At 35.7% G+C, this 27424-nt stretch overlaps 1 protein-coding gene across 1 annotated transcript in view; it reads left to right on the forward strand.

The window, feature by feature from the left end:
- Positions 1–417: 417 nt before the first annotated feature.
- Positions 418–27424, forward strand: part of GALNT10 (polypeptide N-acetylgalactosaminyltransferase 10) — a 67200-nt gene continuing 40193 nt past the window's right edge. Inside the window, exons 1-4 of the mRNA XM_088133878.1 lie at positions 418–777; positions 24487–24589; positions 26350–26488; positions 27195–27361. Coding sequence (XP_087990004.1) covers positions 562–777; positions 24487–24589; positions 26350–26488; positions 27195–27361 — 625 coding nt within the window. The 5' untranslated portion in view covers positions 418–561. The remainder of the gene's footprint in view (positions 778–24486; positions 24590–26349; positions 26489–27194; positions 27362–27424) is intronic.

The raw sequence follows: 27424 nt of genomic DNA on the forward strand, positions 1-27424 counted from the left end.
AAAGGGATAAGAGGCGACCCCCCTGCCCCCTCTCCCTTTGCGCCACTCTCCTTGGCTGCCTTCAGGCTCCACGCTCCCCCTCGGTGGGTCCGCGGGAGAAGCGTGGCTTTGCTGAAATCGATTCGCCTTTGCACTTTCCCGCGCGCTGCTCACCAACCCGCATCGACTGCAGGGTTAAAATGAAATTTAAAAATCCCCCTTCCCCCTTTGACTCGCTTCGGGCCGGGCAGGTCACTCGCTGACCCAGGGAAAAGCCTCGGCCAGCACCACTCGCCGGAGACAGGCGCAGGAGGCGGGTTGCCGCGCTCCCGCCGCCTCTCCGCGACGAGCACTAGCGGCGGACGTGGTCTAGCTCGAGGTGTGGGCGGGGCTTTACGTGACCACCCTCCTCGCTCGCGGTAGGAGTGGGAGTGCCCACCCCTAGAGCGGAAGTGCCTGACAAACGGAGGGACGGGCTGAGCTGGCGCTGTCTTGCCTCGCGCGGGGCTCGAGCGTCGCTGTCATCGCTTCAGCGCGGGAGGAAAGTTGGGCTTGTGCTCCCCTTCGCAGGCGGCGTCTCGGATGCGGCGGAAGCAGAAGCGGCTGCTGCAGGCGGTGGGGCTGGCGCTGGCCGCCCTCGTCTTCCTCCCCAACGTGGGGCTCTGGGCGCTGTATCGGGAGCGGCAGCTGGATGCCGCCGGCGGCGATGGGCGAGGAGGAGCGGGCGGCGGCGCTGCGGGGGGAGCCCGCGGGGGGGCGCCGCCGGGAGCAGCAGCCGCAGTCCGAGAGGAGGCGCAGGTGAGAAGGTGGTGGCGGCGAGGCGCTTTCCCCCCGCCCTCCGGTATGTTCTGAGGGAAGGCTGTTGCGCCTCTGAAGGTGACGGGAGGGGATCCTTCGGCGGGGAGGGCGGCAACGCGGACTGCTCGCTGTGCCCCCCCCCCCTTTCTATGGGCCAAGGACGGGAGGGGACGCTGAATAGAAGGGAGAAGGATCCGGGAAGTGGAGGCGGGCAGAATAATGGGGGGGGGGGCGCTCCAGGAATTGAGGGGAGGGAAGCTTGTATACGGCCCACCGAGAGAGAGCATTTTCGTAGTTGGAGGACTTGGTTTCCGAATGCAGTAGCGCTCTTCGACAGGAAAGGCCAGTGATGACTGTTTGGGGTGGGATAAGTTATATTAGTTTAGGGAACAAATGCCTACGAAATTAGAGCTGAAATTAGAGCTGTGCCGTGTGTGGGACGTCTGGTTTCCCCCAAATCAGTCTCATCTCTGCTCCAAAGCCATTTCCCATTGCACCGCCCCCCCCGCCCCCGTTGGCTTTGAATGATAGTATCCTTTTAATTTGCCTTCCGATTCTGTTGATAGTGACTCCTTAGTGCTTTCTCTTCTGTTGCCCATTGTGAAAGATTTAAATCAGAGTTTTATGGACTTGTTTCTCTTTGGGAAAATAACTGGCAAGATTCTCTTTAAATCACATGAAACTATAGTGCAGTTTTTTTCAGAAGAGAGCAGAGCTGGGATTTGAAATCCATGCTACAGTATTTGACACCCTTAATATTTCTTTTCAGTTGACATATGGTTGTCATCTTAGTTATTTTGGCACTTGTTTATATAGAAGAGCTAAAACTAAGAGTATGAACTGTCACTTGTACCTAAAACAAATATTTTGTTCAAGTCACATGAACCAATTAAGAGTACCATCTAGAGTTTCAGTTCTGTGTATACTGAGCCTGAGAATTAACATCAGACATCTGATAAAATCAGTTTTTTTGCCATAAGAAATCTCTGTCCTACTTCTCTTTAATTTGCAAGAAAATTGTTAAAAAGAATTAGATTTACTTTTAAATAAAACTGTACATATGGATCAAATTGATTTGATGGGGTTATCTTGTTACATATTAAAGAGATAGCAAGGATATTATTGCAATCCATTTCTGTTTAAGGTTGCTTTAAGCAAACAAGAATCTTCCCTTTTCCTCCTGAAAGGAAATACTGTATGAAGTAAAAACATTTTGATACCATACCATACAGCCATGGTAATGGTGTTCTTCTTTGTGCCTTCCTGAAGTTAACAAGACAAAATTCCATGAAATATAACTATGTAGAAACTACTGAAATTAATGAATGCTGGATTTTAGCAAGGCTATTTTCAATGTGTGTTAGAAATTACTGTGGACATGTCACTTAGCACATTATGTTTTCATTGCAGTACCCTAAACTTCAGTTCATATTGAAGCTCAAGCTTTCATTTGTTCTTCTGTTTTCATGCAATTTTTCACATTTTAAGAAATAATTTTTAAACTAAGTGCTGTGTATAAAATTAACAGCACAAACCTACCCAGAGTCTAATGAACTACATTTGTATGTCCTGAGAAAGGAAAAAGAGTCTAGTGTGAATGATTATAGTCACAGTCATTCTCTGTTCTGACAACAAGCAGAGTATCTGCATGCTGCTGTTTTAAGTCAGTTTACCTTTCCATAGATACTAACAGGAAATTACAATTAACTCTGACTTCCAGGGTTGTTTTCTTGCTTGTGTGGAGCCTGTAGTGAAATAACTGCAGAAATGCCATGTGTGACTTTGTGTCACTTGTGCTTATCCTGATTATTAAGCAGGATTGGTGGCTTACTATAGTATTCAAACCAGGCCTTTGACAGTGAAAAGGCAGTTTTCTAAAGCATTTACAGATTGTAATAGAAGTACTAATACTTTTCAGAAGGAAATAGCCATTGAAATAGTGGCTTTTCAATGCAATTTTATATGTAAGTTTGGATGTAAGGAAGATAGCAGAATTGTGGAGATATGAATGAGAAAAACTGATTTTTCCAAATTTAGGTGATGAATATGCAGAATTTTATTTCAATAATTTCCCTAACTATATCCTCAAATTAGGGTTGCGGGAAAGGTGAGTAAGTATAGCTTTCTACCTTGTTTGCAATTTTCTAATAGGATTTCTGCTTTCATGTACAGGTGCTTCTCCTTTCTCCACTCCAGATCTTGGGTAATAGTTTTATAAAAGTATCATTGATGGCTGTTGATTTTACTGTACTTGTAAGCTGCCTAGAACTGTTAGCATAAGTGGATAACATATACATTTTCTAATAAATAACACCTGTCAGTCACATAGAGCAGAGTTTTACTTAGAGATGTGGGCCTTCTGAATCTCACCAGGAGAAAGAGAGAGAATGTAGATTACTGTGTTGCATTTGTAAGACATTTCAGTGATAAGTTAGTATTTGTCTGTATAATGTGGACTCCACAATTTCTATAGAGTCATAAGCATTGTCTGACTCAGTTTTGTTGAACTATTTTCTATTAGCAAGGCCTATAGATATGAATAAAATGATTGGGGAGTCCAACCAGCTACTTAGATACTTGACTCTTTGCTTGTCATGTCTTATTAAATCTAATAAAAATGGAATTAGCAACTCTATTTTAAATAAATAAATAAATAAACCACTCCTATATGATGGTAATGTTAATGGCTATTGTCACGTAACTAATATTGATTTCCTGCACAAAATAATTGAGTAGTGGCTACCCAATTCTTTAAAGTATTGTGTTGCCTCATTTATTAATAAATAATGCATTTTCATCTTTTCATTAAAATAAAAATGGTTTAATGTTGAAAACCTGCAACAAGCGTAGACAACAGTAATTGCTAAAATGTACAGTTCATAGATTGCATGGTCTAAGCAATGCGCAGTACACTAATAACGCAAGTGTCACTCTCATTATTAGAACACACACTGAAGGAGGAAGTAAAACAGTTTTAGCACTTACACAGTATTGACACTTTCCTCAGAGCTATCTCCTATAAAGTTGCTTTCAGGTTTTTCAAGCATGTTTTCTTTTCTTTTTTTATCTATAAATATATTTAAAATCTATTTTATGTTTTTCAAACTTTTTTTTTCTTTTTTATCTATAAATATATTTAAAATATTCCCATATAGGAGCTTTCTTATGACTTACAGCTATGAATGTGTGACAATTTATCTTTTGAAATGATTGGCATGCTGAAGAGATTTTTTCCCCCTAATGGTGTTCCTTTCTCTCTTTAGTCTTCTAAAATCTCCAATCTCACAAAATAAAGCAGCAAAAAAAAGGGGGGGGGATCAGAATAAGATCTACGGTTCTGTTTTGTTTTTTGTTTAGAGAGACTAGAGCAGTTTATTTGTTTGGTACATTGAATGTTAATCCCCATATTTGGGAAATAATCTGTTAATTCACCACTGACAATGTTAATTTTTAACTTAATATATCTGGGGAAGAATTGATTATGTTTAGAATCTAATCATGTGTCTAAATGTGTTTATACTCATGAAGTTCTTCAAAAGAAATGCTACATTCACACTAATTTAGTTTTTCATTCATTTGCTGTTTAAAAAGAATTTTGTACTTTTAAAAAAAATATTTTTATCCTTTTTCTTAAAAGATGCATTATTTTCTGGAATGTTCAGATATCATTATATATAATACAAATGCGTTATAATATTGACAGTTTATCCTAAGGTTTAAATTAAGCTCTTTTTTGCAGTTTCTAATGGTAATTATAATAGTATTAATTTCAAATATAATAATGAACAAGATACAGTATATTTAAATCACATCACTTAGCAATTCAAATTTCTCCTATTATAAACTTTCCTAAATAAACATTTAAATTATAAGCATTAATGTTCTAGCACTTGTCTTTCTATTATATGGAAGGATAAAATTCTTTCAATGGATTTTCATTCATTATGTATTGTAGTATATTTTAAATTCATAGAATTATTCATGAGGAGGCTGAACAAGATCACTTGGATCTCAGTGGGTATAACATTCCAACCCTGCATCAAAATTTGTCAAAGCAAAGGATGCTAGTAATCAATTGCTTTTTTCCCAGAAAGAACAAAGTAAATAGTGATTGTAGATCTCTGTATAAAACAGGATTAAGAGATTATCTGAATAAACCAGTAGGTAATTATGAGGGAGTAGGAAGATGATTCCAAGGACCATGGGTTGGCTTCCAGTATCTGTAATGACCTGACAGTTTCTTGTTTTCTCATTCAAGACAATAGTAATATCAAGTCACCTTATTTTGACATATTTGTAATTGACCTAAGAGGGAGTGTCTATGTGTGTTTGAACCAGGGTTTGTCTGAATTTTTGTTTCTACTGTGCAGTCATCTATGTATTAAAACAAATATCTGGATGCTGTGGTCCTCCAAATGTTGAAGTATAAATCAGTTAACCTCTGGAGGGTCACAGGACCTTACAGCTGTTTTAAGGAATGGATCCACGCTAAATTCATTGAATGTCATTTCCATTGAAAATAAGAGGAAAGTAATAACTGTTTAAAATGCAAACTGCCAAACTAACAACTCTAGGAAGTGTGGCAAATGGTGAGGTTAACTTGAATATCCTGTTCACGGATATTCCAAGAGGTTGCAATGAAAGAAAATAATTTAAAAAATTCCTTCATGAAATTTGTTAACTTTCCTTGTTATCTGAGCCAATACCACTTAAAAATAAAATAAAATATCAAAATAAAAAGACTGAAATAAACAGTGTTGTAATTATTCCCTGTAAAAGAAGATGTTTTAAAAGTTTATTACAGGTAGTCCTCACTTAACAACCGTTCATTTAGCAACTGTTCAAAGTTATGATGGTGCTAAAAAGTGACTTATGACTAGTGCCCGAAGTTATGACCATTGCATTGCCCCCCCCAGTCACATGATCGCAATCCAGGCGCTTGGCAACCAGCTCACACTTACGACAGTTGCAGCATCCTGGGGTCACATGATTGCCATTTGTGACCTTCCCAGCCTGCTTCCAGCAAACAAAATCAATGGGACACCATATGATTCACTTAACGACTGTATGATTCACTTACTGACCATGGTGATTCGCTTAATGCCACTGCAAAAGAGGTTGTAAAATCAGGTCCAGTCATGTGATTTGTTTAATGACCGCATCACTTAGCGACCTAAATTCTGGTTGCAATTGTGGTCGTTAAGTGAGGACTACCTGTAGAGATTTGTGGCCATTGACTCATCACAAACCTCCTAAAAGCAGAGACTAATGAATGGGGATTTTGGATATGCTTCATGTATTCTCAGCAAACTTTTTATGTTTGGACAAATTAATGTAAGAATTTCTGCATAATATGTTCTGACACTAGGGAAGGTCCCTCTGCTTGTCAGTGCAATCACATTAGAAAGGACTGTGCACCTGGATTTTTGAATAAATTATTTTTCTCTCCCTTGTTGCTTCATCTGTTTAGTCAGGATTTATTTTAGGAGAACTTGGTATTACTGGATAAAATTTATGCAGAATTTTGACAAAAGTTCACAGCTAAGTGTATATATTTTTCTCAAAGTGTAGCTTTCAAACAAATGCTTTATCATGGAATGATTTGCAGTCTATAGCACTTAATTACTACAATTTCTTCAAAAAAATACAGCTGATAAAGTAATCTTTTGCCATAATAAGTCATGTACACTCTTGCTACATAAAGTCTTCTTTAAAAATTAAAATAATATAGTGATATAGATACTGTTTAAAATACTTGAATCTGCCACATGTACTGTGTGTCATAAGGTGGATTTGAGCAATGGTTCCCGTCACCTATTTTTTTAAAAGGTCAGTCTTGTTTATTTTATTTTACTTATTTATTTTTGAATGTTTGTATACTCCCCCAGTCACAAATGTCTGGGCAATGCACAACAAGGAATATACAACAAAAACAAGAATATCATAACATATTACCCATAAATGTAATAATAATTTACATTAGCTTGTAGAAATAAAATAATCTTCAAGACCTTCAGGAATGAAAGAAAAGTCAGGACCAACCATTCTTCCGGTACTAGTGTATTTGAGCTTCCAGTACGAGTCATGGCTGACTGAAGACATCTCCACGAATGAGCAGAGATGATGACCACTGTGAAGAATGAAAGACCGGCGAGTAGACCGGTCCTTCGAATCTCTCTGGAGAAAAAGAGATCAGGACTTCTCCTGAGTGCTCTGTATGGCAGCTCTTTTCAAGGAGACTGTAAAACAGTGGTCTCCAGCAGGTTTGAGTGCCAGGAGCTGAGGAAGACGACATCTTAGCTCTCAGCAGCAGCGGAGCCTTTCATAAGGACACTAAGCCAGCCGAACTCACTTTCTAATCACATTCAGAAACGTTCAATTTAACCACTTTATAGATATTAGAGACCTTCAAATTGGTGAGCTTAATTTGACACCTGGTGAGTTTTACCTTCTTCGGATTTAAGAAATTTTAAACAGAGACTTAAGTATTTAAAATAATATACAATTGGCAAAAAAGGCAAAAAAAAGGTTTTTTATTTAAGAAAGTTTTAAATGGATTGGGAAACCAGAGAGATTTGGAATATTGCTTATTTTTGCTGTAAGATTTAAAAAACAAATATATAATTAAATAATATACTTGTAGGAAATGACTAAAACAGAACTAAATCCTTATTAGGAACTGAGGCTTGATGAAGGTTGCAAATGGACACTAGAGGGAACTAAAGGACCAGGCATAAAAGAGTTAAACTGGCTAAGCCAGCTATAACTTTTTCTTATCTTAAAGAGTTTTCTGAAACAAGAACTGAAATATTAATAACTAATATCTCAGAAAGGATACAGCTTTCAATGGATAAATGTTTATAAGATGATGAGAAAAACTTCAAAAAAAATGTTACCTGACATAGACATTATAGAGTTTGAAGGCATGGAAAACAACAAAATTGAGATTACCAAAATGGGAATACAAAAGACAAATCAAGAAAAGGATCTGTTCATGGAACAGCTGCAACAAGAAATCCTGGACGATGCCTCTTTATGGGACTTACAAAGTAGGCTGGTGAAAGCTTTGAAGACTTCTTTTAAATGCCAAAGAGTGATAAAAATCAAATCCTGCGATGCCATAGGAATGATTTAAAAGTCAAGATTATGCAGAACAAAAAGAAGGAATACTGTATAAAGTTGGACTATTTGACCAGGGATAAACTATTTATTTGATATTTTTGGTAACTACTAATGGACTTTTTGCTGAACAAAGATTGAAATGATGATAATTTCTGTATTGCGTATAGATAAAGGTTAGGCTATGGGGAGAAGTGGTTTTTCATTTGTAACTTTAAAAGAGGGTGAAAAGTTATTATATTAGCTTATGCTTGGTGTGATGAAGGTTGGAAGCCACTTCTTTGTTATTGTCTTTGTTGCCTTTTCTTTTCTCTTCTACTTTTTTTTCTTTTTTCTGCACCTTCTGAACTTTTATTTTTCTTATTTCCTGTACTTTAGTTTGTATTAGTTTTTACTATGTTTATTAAAAACTTAAATAAAATTATTAACTTAAAATTCTTCAGGCACTAGTTTATCCCAAATTTGAGGGCTATTACAGAGAAGGGATAACAATGAAACACTGAAACTCTTACACCTATGGGGCAAGATTCCCAACAGGCCTTGTCTAGATAGCCAGACAAGGTAGGCAGAATCATATTTGACAAGGTGTTACCTGAGATGGCCAGATGTTGTGCCCTATAGCGTTTTATAGATAATGACCAACACTTTGAATTGGGACCAGGGGACCAGAAGCCTACTGGTATCTGATGCATCAACCTCAGAATAGGCATAGTAGCAAATCTTTCCAAATAACAGTGGTTGCTTTGTTCTGCACAACTCCAACTTTCTAGTCATCTTCAAAGGCAGCTCCACTTAAAGTATCTTTTATAGTTCAACTGAATGATGATCAAGGTCATGGAACTGTATGATGATCAAGGTCATGGAAAGAGAGTTACAAGGACTTCCTGGTCTACATAGGGCCATAACTGGGGCTCTTGGCCTGGGATCTGAACCATGTTCTCTGGAAGCTGAATATTTAATTTGTTCATATGAGCTCATATGAATGTGTGGGCTGCAGTAAAATGACTGAAGTCTATGCAAGTAATAATAAATCTTTGCCTGGCCCTTGTAAAATACCAGGATAGTATCTGGTGAAGCATCTCCAGGAAAAAAACATTGCAAAGTCTGAATAATATAATAGAAAATGCCCTTTCTCTCCTTGTCTTCTGATAGTAGGTTACCCAAAGAAAGACTTCCAATAATACCCCTAGACATTGGACAAGTTCATGTGGTAGCAGTCAGACTTTCAGATATTTAGGCCTCTAATCATTTTAGCAATTAAGAGGAGATCCACTACAGTTGCTGTAAAACTTCATAAGTTATGATCCAACTGGTTAGCATTAGTTGAAATATTTTTGGTGAGATTGAATTATTCAGAAAAAAAACTGAAATTAATTACTACTCTGTGTACACAGGGATTGGTAGTTCAGTGCTATTTGCCAGATGCCTACGATAACTGTAGATTGCATTTAGAAATTCCCCCACATTGAATAAAAATAATGAAAAATAAAATGGCTGAAGTTTCATGAAGTTGGGAAATCGATCATATGATGGTGCCCAAAGTCTGAAAAGATTACTGACTCCTGATTGTTGACACAACAGCATAAATATTAACTCAAAAACTAGAGTGTATTTCCCATTCTGTGTTTTACAGATATCTCCATTGCTAGAAAAAGGCAATGGCAAATCAGTTCTGTGCTGTTGCTAAAAAACAACAACAACATTGCTGCATCCATGTAATAATCAGAGGTTGAACTTGAATTGAGTCTAGTTTTCTTGTAGCATACACCAGTGCCCATGGGGGATCAAAAAGACAAGATGGTGGGTACAGCAGTAATATTGAAGTTCCAACCATTTGTGGGTACAACATTGACACACAGACGTAAGGGGCAGGGCTTCAACTGCACTGCTACAACTGGAATATTTTAGGAACAAAAGTGTTCCTAAAGTGTTTCAGGAACAAAAAGCTTAAGTAGGAGGAACCTAAATAAGCATGATAAGGACTATGTTCAATAAAAAGGACATGTTTATTACCGCAATACTACAGCACTCTTTGAAAGGGAGAAAGAAATGGGATGGTATTGGAGGAATAGTGTAGTCTTGAAGAGAAGAGCATGACTGCTGGCTGGAAATGTTAATAGGAGGACTCCATATATCAAAGTTTTAGGGCATAAACTTATGGCATACATTTCTGATCATAGATGTCCCCTCTTGATTACTGAACTAGTTATAGACAAATATATATATACTTTACTGACAGGAAAAAAGCATAAGTCAAAGTGATATCTTAAATTTATTCCTCTTGAATCCTAAACAAATGTAGAAAAGTAGTCAGTATCTATGATAATGAATTCATGTTACTTGAATACAAATCAATTACTAAAGTATAAACAAACTAAAATAATCTGACAGCATTTAACACATGAGACTCTGACATAGTATGTAAAAGAAATTTCTATTTTTAGAAGTTGTGTACTGGGCAGAAAGCTAAATTTGATTTTCTTTCTATGTGTTTGCTTATCAATTTATATAATGTCAGTTAAACTTGCTTATTGTAAAGAATAGGAGGTTATGGAGAAATTTAGAGGAAGGGAGAAACCTGAACTCTTGCATCAACAGTTCCAGAAATCGTAAAAGCCTACAACATTTGCACATGTATATAAGTGTAAGTCTCATTCTTCATTATGTTATTCTTCTGAAATCCTTTGTGAATTATACCTGCATTCTATAATTGATAATATGCTTAAAACCTGATTTTCAGAGTTTTAAGTTTTAACACTGTCGTTTTATTTATTTTATTCTTTTGCAATAATAATGTATGGTTGAAATGGGGCCTTTTTAACCTACGCTGATAATGTCTTAAGATCCTATTAATTAGTGACATTAGAGGCCATTATTAAAATGCAGATGAAGCTGGATTCAAATGTGATTTTGATTTGGTTTCAAAAAACTAATACAATAGGCAATTCTAGCTTCAATGTGTATTATAATATTCAGCTCCAGATGTTTAAGACATAACTATTTTATGGGCTTTAACAAGAACTTCTAAAAGCCAGCTGTTTGATAAATTTTGAATGGGCTATAAATATATTCTGAAGAGAAGATTGAAATAAGACTTTGTGAACTAAGCTCTAGGATTTAACATTCACATTTTTGTTTCTTGAGATTTAGTGCTAAAGAACATTTTCATATCATGTAGAAAGTCATACTGATGGTTTAAGGCCAGATGTTTTTCCACTTGTTGGCAGGGAAGATGAACTACTACTTAGTGCCTGACATTTTTGAAAGGGAATATACTCATATTTAAAAACTGTAAAGCTGGGGGGGGGGGAAGCACAGCAGTAAATTATAGTTATTCTGCATGAACGAGTAAGATCAGTATCAAAACGTCTTTGGAGCATTGTTCAAACACAAAAGAAGATTATGTGATTCCTGAAAGGTGACTTATGTTATTGTGAATAAATAAAATAAATTGATAGAGAAGACTTCTAATGTTAGTGTTGGGTTAATTACCACCCTTTAATGGTGTGCAGGAGTTCTGTCAGAAAAATTTTCTCCTGCGTACCTTTGCCTATGGGAAATGCTTCCTAGTTACCCACTCGTATGCCAGGGATTTGATGGAACCCTATCAGTTGATTCCAAAGTTACATCTCCACAGAAGTGGTCTTTCAATGTAAATTAGAATCCACCTCTATATTCTCAGGCTGAAATTAACCCTAAAAGCAAGTTTTTGAAAAATAATACTAAGAATAATTAAAATGCAGCACAAAGTGCTGTTGGCAAGGACAAGTGATCTAGGAAGGATGGAAAGAAATCTGCAGACAGATAGATATGCTTTATTATAGTCCAAGGCCAGCAGCTTAAAATAATATATAGAGACAATATGTCTAGGTAGTAATACAGTGCAAAATTTTAAAAAACCATTAATATAAGTTTAAAAGAATAATTAAAATACAACATAGAGTCCTGCTTGGAGAGAGAGAAGTGATCTAATTCATATGAAAAGAAGTCTGCAAATAATTTGCACCCTTTTTCCAAAGTTGAGTAAAGACTTCAAAAATTATAATTTTAAATTGATGTGTTTCTTCTGATTTTACGTCTTTGAGGAACACATAGCAGCTATTGGCTGTCTGCTCATGTTACTGCTAACTGTATTTCAGGATTTTAAATTTATTTTGAAAAAAGTCCTCTCTGATTAATGTGTTATAGATATGTTCAATTGTCATTAGTTACGAATTGTTATTTCTTCCATAGTTTATATGTTTTTTTAAAAAAAACCTCTAATTGATTTTAATTGGATTTGAGATACAAATGATAAACAAATACCTGTAGCCTTGTAAATCCTGTTCATGCAGATTTCTTGTCCATTTTCTCACTACAGCACCTTGAAAAGCTATGTTTAAGGAGAGGAAATCACTCAGAGCTTTAAGGTAGCTTAACTTGTAATAGCATACAAGGCCCCATAGAGCTAATAGAGTACCTTCTCCATGTGTATCTGCTCATCAGATTAGATCTTGTGAGGATATTCATTTGTGGCTACTGAGTCTCTTTAGGGGTCTGCTGTGTGGTAGCCTGAGGGATGACATCCTCAGTACATCTATTGTACTGGGGAACTTTCCTTGTTCTAGTAAGTTTTTTTGCTGAGAACCCAAGAAGAAATGCCTATTAATGCAGACTTTTAATTATTCTGATTCTGCTATGCATTTCTGATCTGATTTGATATTGCTCCCCTAGGATTAGAGTTTTTAAACTTGATTAAGATATTTGAATTGTGGAGTCCTTGGGGTTCTCTGAGCTTGGTTCTTTTCCTGGAAACGTTTCATTGCCCGGCTAGGTAACATCTTCAGTGCTGGAATGGGATGAGGTTTGCTCTCTGTTTATATACTCTTGCATGCCCTGCCAGTGTTGGTGGGGATGGGGTTTTTGTTTTGTTCCTCTGGTAGTTCCTTGATTAGGGTATTGTTTGCTGCTTGCTTGTGTGTATCAGGTTAAGCCCAAGAAACTCCACGAGACACGAGGCTAACTGAGCTGTTCCAGTACTGTCTTGTGGAGTTTCTTGGGCTTAACCTATCCTGACATATCTCCAGTTACAGTGGGGCAAAAAAGTATTTAGTCAGCCACCAATTGTGCAAGTTCTCCCACTTAAAAAGATGAGAGAGGCCTGTAATTTTCATCATAGGTATACCTCAACTATGAGAGACAAAATGGGGGGAAAAATCCAGAAAAATCACATTGTCTGATTTTTAAAGAATTTATTTGCAAATCATGGTGGAAAATAAGTATTTGGTCACCTACAAACAAGCAAGATGTCTGGCTCTCACAGACTTGTAACTACTTCTTTAAGAGGCTCCTCTGTCCTCCACTCGTTACCTGTAGTAATGGCACCTGTTTGACCTTGTTATCAGTATAAAAGACACCTGTCCACAACCTCAAACAGTCACACTGCAAACTCTACTATGGTCAAGACCAAAGAGCTGTCGAAGGACACCAGAAACAAAATTGTAGACCTGCACCAGGCTGGGAAGACTGAATCTGCAATAAGCAAGCAGCTTGGTGTGAAGAAATCAACTGTGGGAGCAATAATTAGAAAATGGAAGACATATAAGACCACTGATAATCTCCCTCGATCTGGGACTCCATGCAAGATCTCACCCCGTGGGGTCAAAATGATCACAAGAACGGTGAGCAAAAATCCCAGAACCACATGGGGGGACCTAGTGAATGACCTGCAGAGAGCTGGGACCAAAGTAACAAAGGCTACCATCAGTAACACACTACGCTGCCAGGGACTCAAATCCTGCAGTGCCAGACTTGTCCCCCTGCTTAAGCCAGTACATGTCCGGGCCCGTCTGAAGTTTGCTAGAGAGCATTTGGATGATCCAGAAGGGGATTGGGAGAATGTCATATGGTCAGATGAAACCAAAGTAGAATGTTTTGGTCTAAACTCAACTCGTTGTGTTTGGAGGAGAGAGAATGCTGAGTTGCATCCAAAGAGCACCATACCTACTGTGAAGCATGGGGGTGGAAACATCATGCTTTGGGGCTGTTTTTCTGCAAAGGGACCAGGACAACTGATCCGTGTAAAGAAAAGAATGAATGAATGGGGCCATGTATCGTGAGATTTTGAGTGAACACCTCCTTCCATCAGCAAGGGCATTGAAGATGAAACGTGGCTGGGTCTTTCAGCATGACAATGATCCCAAACACACCGCCCGGGCAACGAAGGAGTGGGTTCGTAAGAAGCATTTCAAGGTCCTGGAGTGGCCTAGCCAGTCTCCAGATCTCGACCCCATGGAAAACCTTTGGAGGGAGTTGAAAGTCCGTGTTGCCCAGCGACAGCCCCAAAACGTCACTGCTCTAGAGGAGATCTGCATGGAGGAATGGGCCAAAATACCAGCAACAGTGTGTGAAAACCTTGTGAAGACTTACAGAAAACGTTTGACCTCTGTCATTGCCAACAAAGGATATATAACAAAGTATTGAGATGAACTTTTGATATTGACCAAATACTTATTTTCCACCATGATTTGCAAATAAATTCTTTAAAAATCAGACAATGTGATTTTCTGGATTTTTTTCCCCATTTTGTCTCTCATAGTTGAGGTATACCTATGATGAAAATTACAGGCCTCTCTCATCTTTTTAAGTGGGAGAACTTGCACAATTGGTGGCTGACTAAATACTTTTTTGCCCCACTGTATATCTACACCTTCAGCCTTACCAGCTTTAACATTCTCACAATATATACATTCCATATATATGACAGTACACCTTCATTTTCATTGATTTTTTTTTTGCACACTAACACCTACAGAATTGGTTTTAATTCTGTTCTTCAATATATCAGTCATTCCCCTATTAATCTCTAAACTACTCCTTCCAGTCTTTCCTCACTTCAGTTTTGTTTCAAATCATTTCAGCACTTTTATTTTCATTCTATTCATTTTGTTGAGGCTCCTTCTTTAGCCTTCTTCACCTTCTTCCAGTGTATCATTTCATCAAAATTGCTCAGGTTCTTCTGTACCTCTTTTAATCTTAAATATTCCTTGCTGTCCTTGATTACATTCTTTGCAACTATCTTTTCTTGTCTGTACACTTTATACACTTTTTTTCATTCTCATTTTTTGCTGCAGTCATTCTCTTATATGCATTTTTTCCCTCATCCACAGCCTTTTTCACTTCATCATTCCACTAAGCAACTGTTTTCATACTTTCCATTAGCATGCCTCCACATATGTCTGTGGTACTCTGTAACTGCTTTTCACTCTGTTACAAGTAGCTTCCATATCTACTTTTCCTTGTGTCCACTTTCCATTCAATCTTTTGCAAAGTTATCTATTTTCCAACTTTTTTTCCATATGAAACTAGCATTTTCTCTTCCTGAAGTCATTCTACTTTCACTTTTTCCCCTTTCTTCCATGTCCATTTTTGACTATGCTGATTATGCACATTATAGTTTTTATCTTATTTCACTGTAAACTACCCTTTGAAGTAGGGCATATATAAATACTTGTTAAATAAATAAATTTTGTTGATTAATACTTGTGTAGCCTAAGTTACCAGCCATAGTCATGTCCATGCCATATACAGCATTCCCTGCTAATGGTAATGACAGGAAAAATGATACCAGTCATTTTAGCACATTTTCTCCAGTATGTTACTATCAAAGCCAAGTTTTACTCCAGGCATGCTCATGCTATTCTCTGTAAACTAGGAACTTAATCCAATGCCAAACATACTGTTCCCTGCATCCCACTAATTAGGAGGTATATGCAGTGTACTGTCATATATATGGAATGTATATATTTAATGGTTACTAAATGTTTTGAGTTAAAATTAATTAATTAATTAAATTAAGATTCCAGAGTGAATGTGCATTTTAATGGATTGTATCTCATGGGGCTTTACAGAAATCAAACTAAGGTCACACATGCAGCATGGAACAGCTAATTTTCATAAATCCCCAAAATCTCCAAAGCCTGAGCAGCATATTTCAGAGTATTAAAAGTATTGTTCTTTTCTTATGGAGAAATAGAATATATGCAAAGAGCACTTCTAGTTTATGGAATGTTGGACCAATATAAAAGCAACCAAGAAGATATTGGTGTTAATACTGGTTCATCGTTGTGTCTGCACTAACCCATTATATTTTAATATTTGAAAATTCAAAGCAAGACTGAATGTACAGTATTAGGTTAGCACAAAAAGGATTGCTGTTGTGATCTATATTACTTCTGCAAGTATCCTAGGTAACAGCCAGAATGATACTTGAGCATAGAATATGATTATTCTTGGCTCTGGTCTTCATGTTTTTCATATCAACAGCTAAAAGAGTAGACAGTGTTTGGATTATTTTCCCACTTTAATATGCCTGGATTTCTCTTCAAACTTGCGAAGTGTGTGGTTTTTATGTAAATGAATGTTTACAACTGCATAGAGTGGGTTTTCTGCTTTGGTCGGAAACAGCTTCTTCCTCCTGGTAAATGCTTACTAAAGTTTAAAATTACTAGATGTAAATAAAACTTGCTTCACTGAATAAGCACAAATGACTTAATAAAATAAAATAATGCATTCAAGTACCCATGAGAATTTAGCTTCATTGGGAGTATAATTCAGGACTATTCTAATGTATTTGCATTTTATTTAATTTCCTTTACTGTTGCTTATACCCTACACTGCATACTGTTAGAAGGCTGAGTAATTTTTAAATATCGTTTGGCTCTTGTTGATGTAAGTATTTGTTGAATATTTGTCATACATATATACTGTACCTATGTGTCTAAGCATCACTGCTGGTCAAATAACTATTGTTATTATTATTAGATTCCCTTTCAAAAGACAAAATCCCCAAAAGCCATTTTAGGATTATGGCATGAGAGTATACTATAAAAAAGAAAAAAAAATGTCAGTGTGCATTCAATAATGTATTCCAGATTTTTATTTTTAAAAATGACTCATTCCAAATTGCAAAAATGTTTTTTTTTTTAAGTTTTGAAGGAACTCTGGAGATCCTATTGATCCATTATTATCATCTAAGAAAATTTTCTATCTTTGATATGTTAGGTGGTTGAAATAAGGAATTCCAGGGTTGCATATTAACGTAGGAAGTTGAAAAAAATCCTGCAAGAACACTATGGCAAATTGCTTCCATATCATGCAAAAAAATTACATGGATGTGTCCATATACTCATGAATTAAACTTTACTTGAAGGCAACCTAAAAGCTATGCTGTACTTTGCCTTGAAGTAATCAGATTTGGAATTAATATTATGTACTTGGACTGTTCTAAAACATTTGTTGCATTTTTGCAGTGAACCCCTAAAGTAGGTTTGTGTTACATTTTTGTTGGTGGTTGAGGCTGGCAGAGCTTTAAGGTCACCTAATAAGTGCATAAGCAAGAAGAGACTTAATCTAGAGATTTCTTGCTTCCCAAAGCTGCTTAGCTATTATGTTACAATTACTTCAGTATGCTACTTGATTAACAATTGGAATAATCAAGGGTCTAAATTCTTCCTTCTGGAAGAAACGAATTGGAAATAATTTTTTATAAAGATTACAAGTTTAAAAGAGAAAGATTTGTAAATGCAAGTGGAAACAGTTCAGACAGGCATTATTTTTCTCATCCACCATTTTTTCTATACCTCTTTGCTTTACCTAACATTTCCTGTACAGTTTGGTACTCTTTGTTGAAAAGATCTGGAGAAAAAAATGGATCCATTTTGTACTCTCTACACAAGATCCTATCCTGACAGTTCCACCCCTTTTTGATGTATGCGTGCATATGCACGCTTCAGAAATTAATTGAGTCTCTCCTCAAACTTCTGGGTCGACTGCTTTAATGTATCACCTGCTGTTTCCAGAGTTCTCTTTGCTTTCTCCCTGGCAGATTCACCCAGCTTGAATCATCCATTGATAAGAAACCCTGTTTTCTTAATAAGAGGTTGCTTTGAAAAAGGAATAAAGAATTGGAGAAATGTTTGAAGGAAATTATAAACCAGGTTTTTAATTTCCTTTACTGCACTATTTTGATACACCATTTTAAAGCTGATTCTTGGTAACATTTGAGACAAACTTGCCTTTATGTTTCCTTGAAACCTAATAATTATCAATTATGCGTCTTCGTGGAACTTTGCCTCCTGGACCCTAGTTTTTGCAATTTGAACAAGGGGTACAAATAAGAGCATCTCTTCCAATCTCTGCTTGTTTTGGCATTGATGCCTGTTTCTCCTGCCTTTTTGATTTGCTTCTTTTTCTCATTCCCCTTGGGACTGCAAAGCTTTCTGTGAAGAGAAGAAAAGAAATTGCCTATTCCTTAGGAACATCTAGCAACAACCCTGGGCAATGCAGGGTGATCAACCTTGATTTATTCCAGTGAGTGATTGCAGTTCAGCTGACAGTTGCATAGAGAGGATGGTTTGTGTCTGTGGGTATAAATAAGGTGAAAACAAAGGGATAAATATTCATTTATATAAAAATTAAATATTTTATAGGAGAACACCCTCAATACATATCTAGATGCATGAACTTAGATCAAGAAACAACTAGGTAAAGTCCTGTGAATTGTTAAGCTGAAAATAAAATCAGACCAATACTGTTTAGAATCGGAATGTTAGTGCTCTAATACAAATTATTCAATAAATATAACAACACAAAGTTTCTTTTGGCAGTCCAAAATGGCTCAGTGTTTTAGGCTGGAGCTTAAAATTTTTAAGACCTCTATCTTGACTAAATTAAGTCAATATTATACTGATTAGCATGGGAGCTAATATATTAATATATCTGCTATTTTGATATTGTATTTCTGCTTTGCATATTCAAAGAGAATGTGGATTTATATACACCCAGCTAAATCGCTGAATGGATTAATCAATAGCTATGATGAAAAGATGCAAAGCTGAGAGAGGGAGAAAGGCGGGCCAAGACCAGAAGCCTCCTATACTGGACTCTTCCTTCCATACAGGGCCGTTGCCAGTAGTTGACCTATAAATTCATTTTTAAGTAATAGTTATTGCATTATATACAATTATTTACAGTGCCTGTAGACTGCTGAGAGGATTGTTATCCTGAAAGGTGGAACACAAATAATAATAAGAAAGAGTTGGCGGTAGTCCTAAACAGATTTATGAAGGAGTAATCCCATTGAATTTAATGGGCTTTTACCAAACAGATTGTTTACCTATAAATGGACAATTATACAAAACAACACTTTTAATATTTTGTCTTATCAGGCATTAAAATGCAGTTCAGTACAAATTAAGTATTTTTAAATGGCTCTTATGTGAAGCTATTATATATTTCTATGCTTTTTGCTTTACCTTTAGATTGACCCATTTTGTCTTCTAGTTGTGTTTTTTTCTGAATAAGCAGGATAAGCAAATATAAATCTGAGCTTTACTGACTCAATTCTTCTCTCAAGATATCACCTTCAAGACAGCATGCTTTTGTATATATAAATAAAGAAATAAAATGTATTTCTTAAAATTTTGAAATCATTTAATAGCTGAAGCTCTCTGGGCAGTTTACAATAAAACACACTAAAAATATTTAATGGCTCTTCAAGATGGAGCAGAATTTGTAAACATGACACCCAAATGTACCAGAATATTTGCAATATCTCAAGAGGCTGTTTATGAATCTTCTAAAATAAATTGGAAAAAAAAATGCCAAATGAGGTCTTTAAAGATTTCAGGTAACAATCATGACCTGAAATTTGTTGTGACATTTCAGTGTTCTCATGTGAGATCATAAAGATGAACTGACAAACTTATGGTAACATTTCAGTTGATTTTTAAAATATTCATGGGCACTCAGGTCATTATATAATCTTATGTGATGGCCTGGGACCCGATATGTAATGTGTATCAAAGAAATCCTTTGAAGTTTTGAGACTGTGGATTTTAAGGAAGCTTTTACTAGGTTTCTATCTTTTCTTGTTCTCTTATTTTGGGGAGAGGGCCAGAAAAGGAAGGGATTGAAAGGAATTTGATGAGAAGATAAAGATCTATTCTCAATTACAGAACAGCCAGGAATAACTGCTCTACAACTGCTTCTCCTTTCCCACATTCAGGTGAAAAGTAAAAGAGTTGTTGTTAAGGAGTTATTAATTTATTTTATTTTATTTAAATCTATTAGATTTACAAATATCAGGAAAAAAAGCAAGAAAAATGTAGAAGCAACAAGTTGTAATTAAAGAGATTTACAAGCAGTATGAAATTGACAAAATATTTTGAAATGACATTGATATAAATCTACATATTAAAATATATTTTGAAAGGTGGAATTAGTGTTAGAATAAATCAATATTACAATCATATTATTGTATTATAATTGACAGTATGTTTCCATTTGTAAATTATAAACCAGAAAAGAAAAAAAATTATAGTAAGTGCTACCTGGTCTGAAAAAAATAATAAATTTAGCAGATCAAAGGGAAAAAAAGGAAAAAGAAAAACTAAAATGTTATAATCTTACATTAGGAGAAACCCAAACTTTGGATATAGTATGAACCTGTTTATAAGATTATAATCCAAAATGACTTCCATATTGAGTTAACTTCTATACCAAATGTGTTTTTAAATAAGTAGTTAATTTTGATATTGCTGCATACTTCTATAACTTAATTTACTGTTCTTCTATGGAAGTAATTGTTCATGCTTGCTGATAAGAAGTATGGAATAGTATAGTAGCTATTACCATTTTTAAAACCAGTTCAGTATCATTTATAGGAATATAAGGTTTAGTAATATTTAATAAAAAGGTGATGGGCTAAAGAGAAAAATCCATCTTTAAAATCTGTTTTGTTCTATTATAAATTATTTTCCATAATTATTATGTCTTACAATGTTGCCACCAAATGGGAAAGAATGATCTAACATGGCTATTGCATTTCCAGTAGTTTTTAGAAAATGAATTGTCTATTTTAGCAACCGGTACTAGAATAATATACAATCAGTAGAACATCTTATACCAGTTTTCTCTAATACTAATTGTAAAATTGATATTGTTCTTTCATTGAAATTCCCATTGTTGCATATTAGTTGTATTCAGATTCTGTATCATACAGTCCTTAGTTTGTTCTCTTTCTGAATCATACTTCACCAGTCAATATATGGATAAGTCCCAATAAATTACCTGAATTTTGTGTGTTTAGGTTTTTTTTATTTCAGTCAAATCTCTAAGTGTTCTACCTTGTTTTTGTAATTCCTTTAGGACCATACAACTGATAAATAGATATTGAAAACAGTGATGTGGTTCTGATTATTCTGAAGAGAGAATCTCAAAGGACTTCAATTTTGTTTTATTAATAATTAAATATTGCAATCTGTATGAATTATTATCCCTCCTCTGATAAAATTGCTTTGTATGTTCTCCTTCATAAAGATAGATATTTAATACTGAAGCAAGAGATAATAAATCTGGACTCCTATCCAATTCCTTTTATTTTTGAGAAGTTCTAAAATGTTGCTGCTTTCATTTATTTTCTCTGTTCCCAATACCCACTTTCCTCATACGTTCATTTATTTCACAGATTTTTTTTAAAGCTCCATAATACTTTAAATTCTTTATAGTATGAACGTTATCTACTAATGAAACCGTGCTTTAAATATGTGATATAAATCAAATAATGAAGAAGTCAGCCTACCTGATTTAGCTAACATTTAGGCAAACAAACCGGACCTGCCTATATCAGTTTTGGAATCAGTAAAGGCCCCTAGAATCTCAAGTAACTAAGCACATACTTGCTCTGTGTGGGGATTTCATATTATTTAAAATAATTATAGTGTTAATATTGATATTAGAGTGAACTATGTGTTCTTTGAGAGATAATTACCAGAAGAGAGACAGTGTTGAAGAGTGTACTAGCTGTAGGGCTTTACACTTAGTCCTATGTACAGTTTCCAAAAATCAGAAACCTGAAGTTCTCAGCCAGTTGAACAAGATGCCCCAGACAGATGATAACTGTATGAGCAGTGGCCTTTAATACTAATAAGGAATCTGATATGACTGCTCTGAAACCCAATTAAACATCTGATTCCCAAGGATGTACTAACAGTTATCTGAGAGGGGCTTTGGAGGAAAATAGAACGTAAGGAAGAAATAGTTGAGAGAAAGAAAGAATCCATCAGGTACAGAGGAGCAGATTTAGCAGGGGAAAGAAACAGAAAGGCAGGAAAAGCAAGTCTTGTGTCAGATAGATAGTCAATAGGAAACCAAGGTGGTGTGGGTACAGATAAAGTTGCCAAACAGCAAGTCCAGAGGAGATAGCACACAGCTATTTCTGGTGTGGCAAATGTGAGGGAGAGAGGAAATCTCTGTGGGCCTGCAAAATTGTTCCTGTGAGACAGCAAACTTAGTACATCACAGTGTTTCTTAACTCAAGGCCTTAGAAGACAAGTATATTTTTTGTAACGAGGAACACCTATGACTGCTTATATTAAATAAATGAAAGGAATATTGAAATAAAACATGCTATAATAATAATAATAATAATAATAATAATAATAATAAGGCATACTTTAGTAAAATAATTCTTATAGTTAAGACATTGATTCTAAATTTTAATGGAATTATGCGTTTGCACATGGGAGTATATTTCATGTCTGGAATAAGATTTGTTAAATAAAGTCTTAAGAGTCAAATAAACATTTGTTGTTTATTCTTGGCTATAGTGACAACAAAGTGGCAAAGTCACGTTGAAGGAAAAGGTACTAGAACTTTGACTCCTTTGAAAGTACAGTACTTGCAAAATACCTTCAGGTCATTAGGTTGCCAAGTTGTTCTGTGGTATGCAGTTTAATTGCTCTAGCAGTCTGAATATTAATCTGATTTGTTAATATAAACTGAACATGAAAATAAAAATTGAAGGAAACTATTTAGCTTTGTGAGGAAATTGATTAAAAAACACTGAAAGACATAGAAATTTAATCGTTATTTCAAAGATAAATTGGTGCATATCCAACCAACCCAGCTCTTTTTTTCTACTCCACCCTTAGTATTTATTATAGTAAGCAAAAAGATGTATGCAAACATTATCCAAGGTTGCCATTTTTTCAAATTCTTTTTTTTATTATTATTAGGCCATCCTTACACCTACATCCAGAAATATAACTTCCAGGGTTTTAAAAATGTATATTTTTGGTCTCTTGCTCATATTTTCTGAGGAAAAGGTTAGAGGCAGCAAACATTAAATAGATGGGCTTTTTTCCCCCTAGGATAGATAGGGCCTTGATACCCTGCATACTTGTAGGATCCTGCCTCAAAAACAGTAGTAATAACAGTGCAATCTTTATTTCTGCATACTGTACTTGTTGGGGGAAAAAAAGAAATTGGATTATATAAAAGCCAAGACGTTTTCTACTGTTATGTAAGGTCAACATGTGAAAGTAGTCCAAAAGTGGTTGATATTCGGTTCTTAAATAAATAACTCTTTATTATATGGAAAGATTCTGATTTTTCCCAACTGGATGTCCTCTACACCTATACAGAGATAATTTGTCTGTTTTCAAAGATTGGGGAGGTATGAATTTAATGAATTTTTGTTGTTGTTAATGTTGTTATTTTCAGAGGGGGCCAAGGGTACATATGCATCTGTCTCTCTCCCAGCCCTCCCTGTAAGCCAAGTGTCAGAGGAGTAGGTGGGAATGGAGATGGACATTCTAGGCAAGGAGCAGTTTTTCCAGGGCTCTCCTTTTTTTACTTCTCATCATAGTGCTTTTGAGAAGAAGAAAATATCACAGGCTGTAAATGTATTTCTGTTGCATTTTATGACTCATATTTATGGCAACAGTAGTAACAGGAATGGCTTGGGATATAGCATGGACTATGAGATGATTGTGCTCAGTACTGACCCTTTTGTGGGTGGGTACTGCTGACACCATTTTCCCAAGCAGATAACAAAGAGTTTCAGCCAGTCAGAAAAATCTTTCTATAGATAGCATGATACCAAGAGTTACATTTTTAATAGACTATATACAAGCTCCAGGAAACAAAAGTTATGACCATAATTCTTTCCCCTGTTCTCTGTGAATGCCCTATGATAAGCTCAGAAGGTCATCCATCTCTACATGAAAGAATATAGGAGAAAGGGATGCTCTGAAGATTTTACAAGCAAGCAGAATTTTAGGTTTCAAAAAAGCATTTGTCTAATCATGTGCTAAAAAATTCATATTGAGACAGTAACTTTACAAAATAGTCTGCAAGCTTTTGACTTTTTTACAACTCATCAACTAAGGTGGTAATCCAAGTAAATGGTAATATTACTGATTCATGCAGGACTTTATGTTTCGAATCACTTTTTTAAATTGCCTATAAAAGAAAAATATATTTCATCAGGAATCAAGAATATTCTCACAGTACGCTGATATATGAAATAATATCTTCATTAAAACTACCTAGTGAACTAATAGCAGAGGTATGGTTTGAACCATGAATTTCCTAGCACATAGCTCTATTGCTTTTTGATTCTAGATATTATATATGAAATATCAAATAAAATATTAACATTAAAATTTCATAAAGCATAAAATATAATTTGGAAATATGGCTTATCAGTAATTCTGTATGGGTTTTGAGTGTTTTTACAAAAGTATAACAACAATCATATTTTTAAAGGGTTTCCATGCAAGGCAAAGTGATGAAGCGTACCTTGGTAACAGACAAAGAAAAAAAGACTGGCATGACAGAGAGGCTATAAAGAATGATTTGCTGCAAACAGGTCTGTATAATTCAGTCTTACTCATGAAGATAAAATAATACTGAACACAAGGTACTAGTGGATATGTTCATGTAACTCAAAAGAAATTACCATTGTTATACTTTTAAAAAGAAAAGTCAGCAAGTCATCAGCAAACTAGTAACCTAGAATAGAAATTGAACAAGACTCCCCACAGTTCCTAATGCCTTATGTTACTGACCATAAACAAAACCCCACAGAGGATTGCTTGTTCCAGAAGAGAGACCTAGAAAAATGCCAGACCAAGGTTTTCATTGTCTCCAAGACTTAGAAATAGCAGCAAACAGCATGACATGGGTCCCTAGGAAGCCATTTCTGTATCTGCTTCCTTAGTGCCATCCTATGTCTAGCCAGTTGAATGGAAATGCAGTGGCAGTGTCACAGTGGACAGAGTAACAGGAAAAGGAAAACATAACCTATAACTCATATTTGCTAGTGCTGGCATAAGGAAGGAGTGTTTCTTGGAAGGCTTAAGTATCCAATATTCTAGTGCAGAAGCCCTAGTAGTATACATAACATTTAAAAGTAAGAGAGGAAATGGTAAAAGTTGTTAGGTAAAACAATGAATGTGATAATCAGATATTTTAAAACCAGTTGAAACAAACCAGCATGTTCCTGTTGTATCTCCATGTTTCAAGAAATAAAAATGATGTGGAAATGCACCAACTGTGCCAGTAGTAAACAACAACAATTCTAGATTTGGCTCTAGTACTAGAAACGAGGCTGGGATTGTGAGAATGACAGAAAATACGAGTGAAGCTACAGGAGCCATGGCAAAAGCACTATTTCAGTCTCTGAGTATATAGAACAGTAGTACCCAATCTAGTTATGTTGGTTGTAATAAAAAAAAAAAGATGGATATGATTAGTGATAAAAAGAAAGTTGGCTGGAGCAATAGAGAACATGGACTAAAATATTCTTTTAAATATCTTTTTAAAGACTAAAATATTCTCTTAAACCCATAGATTCTTTTAAAATAAACTATTTGGTCTCATGTGCTATGTCAGGAAAACAAACAAATGAATAAAGCTTCAATATTCTGGTGAAAATTAAAAATGCATGAAAACTTTAATCTCAAAATGGAGGGGACAGAGGGTATTTCATGAACATGGTAAATAGTGCCTTTCCTCTGGAATGGTATCCCCTGGAGGTTTGAATAGCCCTGACCCTGCTATCCTTTAAACAGGCCTTGAAAACCTGGCTTTTTTCCCAAGTTCTAGGTGAGGGTGGGGTGTGCATCCATCTGAATGGGATCATGTTTGGTATCTTTGTGGTGTGTCCGTTCTCCCCAGCTATAGCCATTTTTAAAATTTATCTAATTCATTGGGTTTAATCTGTATACCACCCAGATTCAGTGTGTGTTGGGCAGCCTTATAAATTTAAATTATAAATTATACAGTATGTTGATACATCAGGACAAAATCTAATGAGTCTATTTTTGTGATCTTTTTCAAAAGGAGAAAGTTACCAAGATGTCTCTTTTTAGCATTATTCAATATCCATAAACTATAATCTGCTTCTTAACTAGGAAGTTTAACAATTTAAGGTGTATTATTAAGAAATCTTAGCTGCAGTCCTGGAATGTAGCATAACAAGTATTGCCTAGAGCTGTGAATAATGAGGAAGCTGATAAAACGGCTTCTTGAATTTTGAATGTGGATAAACTTATTGCTCTGTTAAATCTCTGCAGTTAAGATGTGGAAAGCTTTAAGATTACTCCTTGCTTTTCTTTATCTCTTCAGGAAATGGAGAACAAGGAAAACCATATCCTATGACTGATGCTGAGCAAGTGGACCAGGCATACAGGGAAAATGGTTTTAATATTTTTGTGAGTGATAAAATTTCTTTAAACCGTTCTCTACCAGATATACGGCACCCAAAGTAAGTATAGAATTTTCTTGTGGCTGAAAGGATGAGTTTTCTTATTTCTAAAATTGATTTTCTTGCATTTTACCTTAAGTGCCATTCCAGCTAGCACTAACATTTTTTGTTGTCAGAGAGAGTTCTGTCTGTTGCATTAAATGTGATACCTAGTAGCATGGCAACTAGGGGTATGCAAACATTTTTTAATTTAAAAGTTTCATGTTTAAAACACACCTATTGGTGTTTGAAACACTCTATTTTCAGTGTGAAACAAACATGTTTTTAGTTAAAACACTCTTTCAAGCTCAAAACAGTCCCAGAATGTTCAAAACAGCCTGTTCCACATTTGAGATGGGGTAATTTGCACTCAGTATGGGGTGTTTCAGATTTGAAAAGTTTTGTACATCGCTGCTGGCAAGTAAGATTCAAAAACAGAACACAAAGGTATACAGTAATGTACACCAAGTTCCCATAGTTATAAATTAAGTCTCTTTTTATAAGATGAAGGGTGCTGTTTTCATATATTAGGGAAACATGAGGATTGGACTCTGAAGAAGAATGTTATTGTATAAACTATTAAGAATAATTATGTTCTTTATGAATTGAAATATACATGCTGTTAGTTAACTGGATGTTTAATATTTATATACCAAGAGATAATAGGAGTAATTTCCTTAGGTACTGGAGCAGTGGTAATATGATGGTAATTCTCTTCATCTTTCAGCTGCAATAGCAAGCTATATCTGGAACAACTCCCCAACACCAGTATAATAATCCCATTCCACAATGAAGGATGGTCCTCACTTCTCCGAACAGTGCACAGTGTTCTCAATCGTTCTCCTCCTGAACTGATAGCTGAGATTGTGCTGGTGGATGATTTCAGCGATAGAGGTACATCCAATGCATTATTTATTTGCTCAGACATTCATGACTAAGCCAAACAAATGGTATATA

Source organism: Python bivittatus, unplaced genomic scaffold (genome assembly GCF_059951505.1).
Source record: "Python bivittatus isolate LINGU-HERP-01145 unplaced genomic scaffold, Pbiv_v1 ctg000080_np1212, whole genome shotgun sequence".
Taxonomy (NCBI): domain Eukaryota; kingdom Metazoa; phylum Chordata; class Lepidosauria; order Squamata; family Pythonidae; genus Python; species Python bivittatus.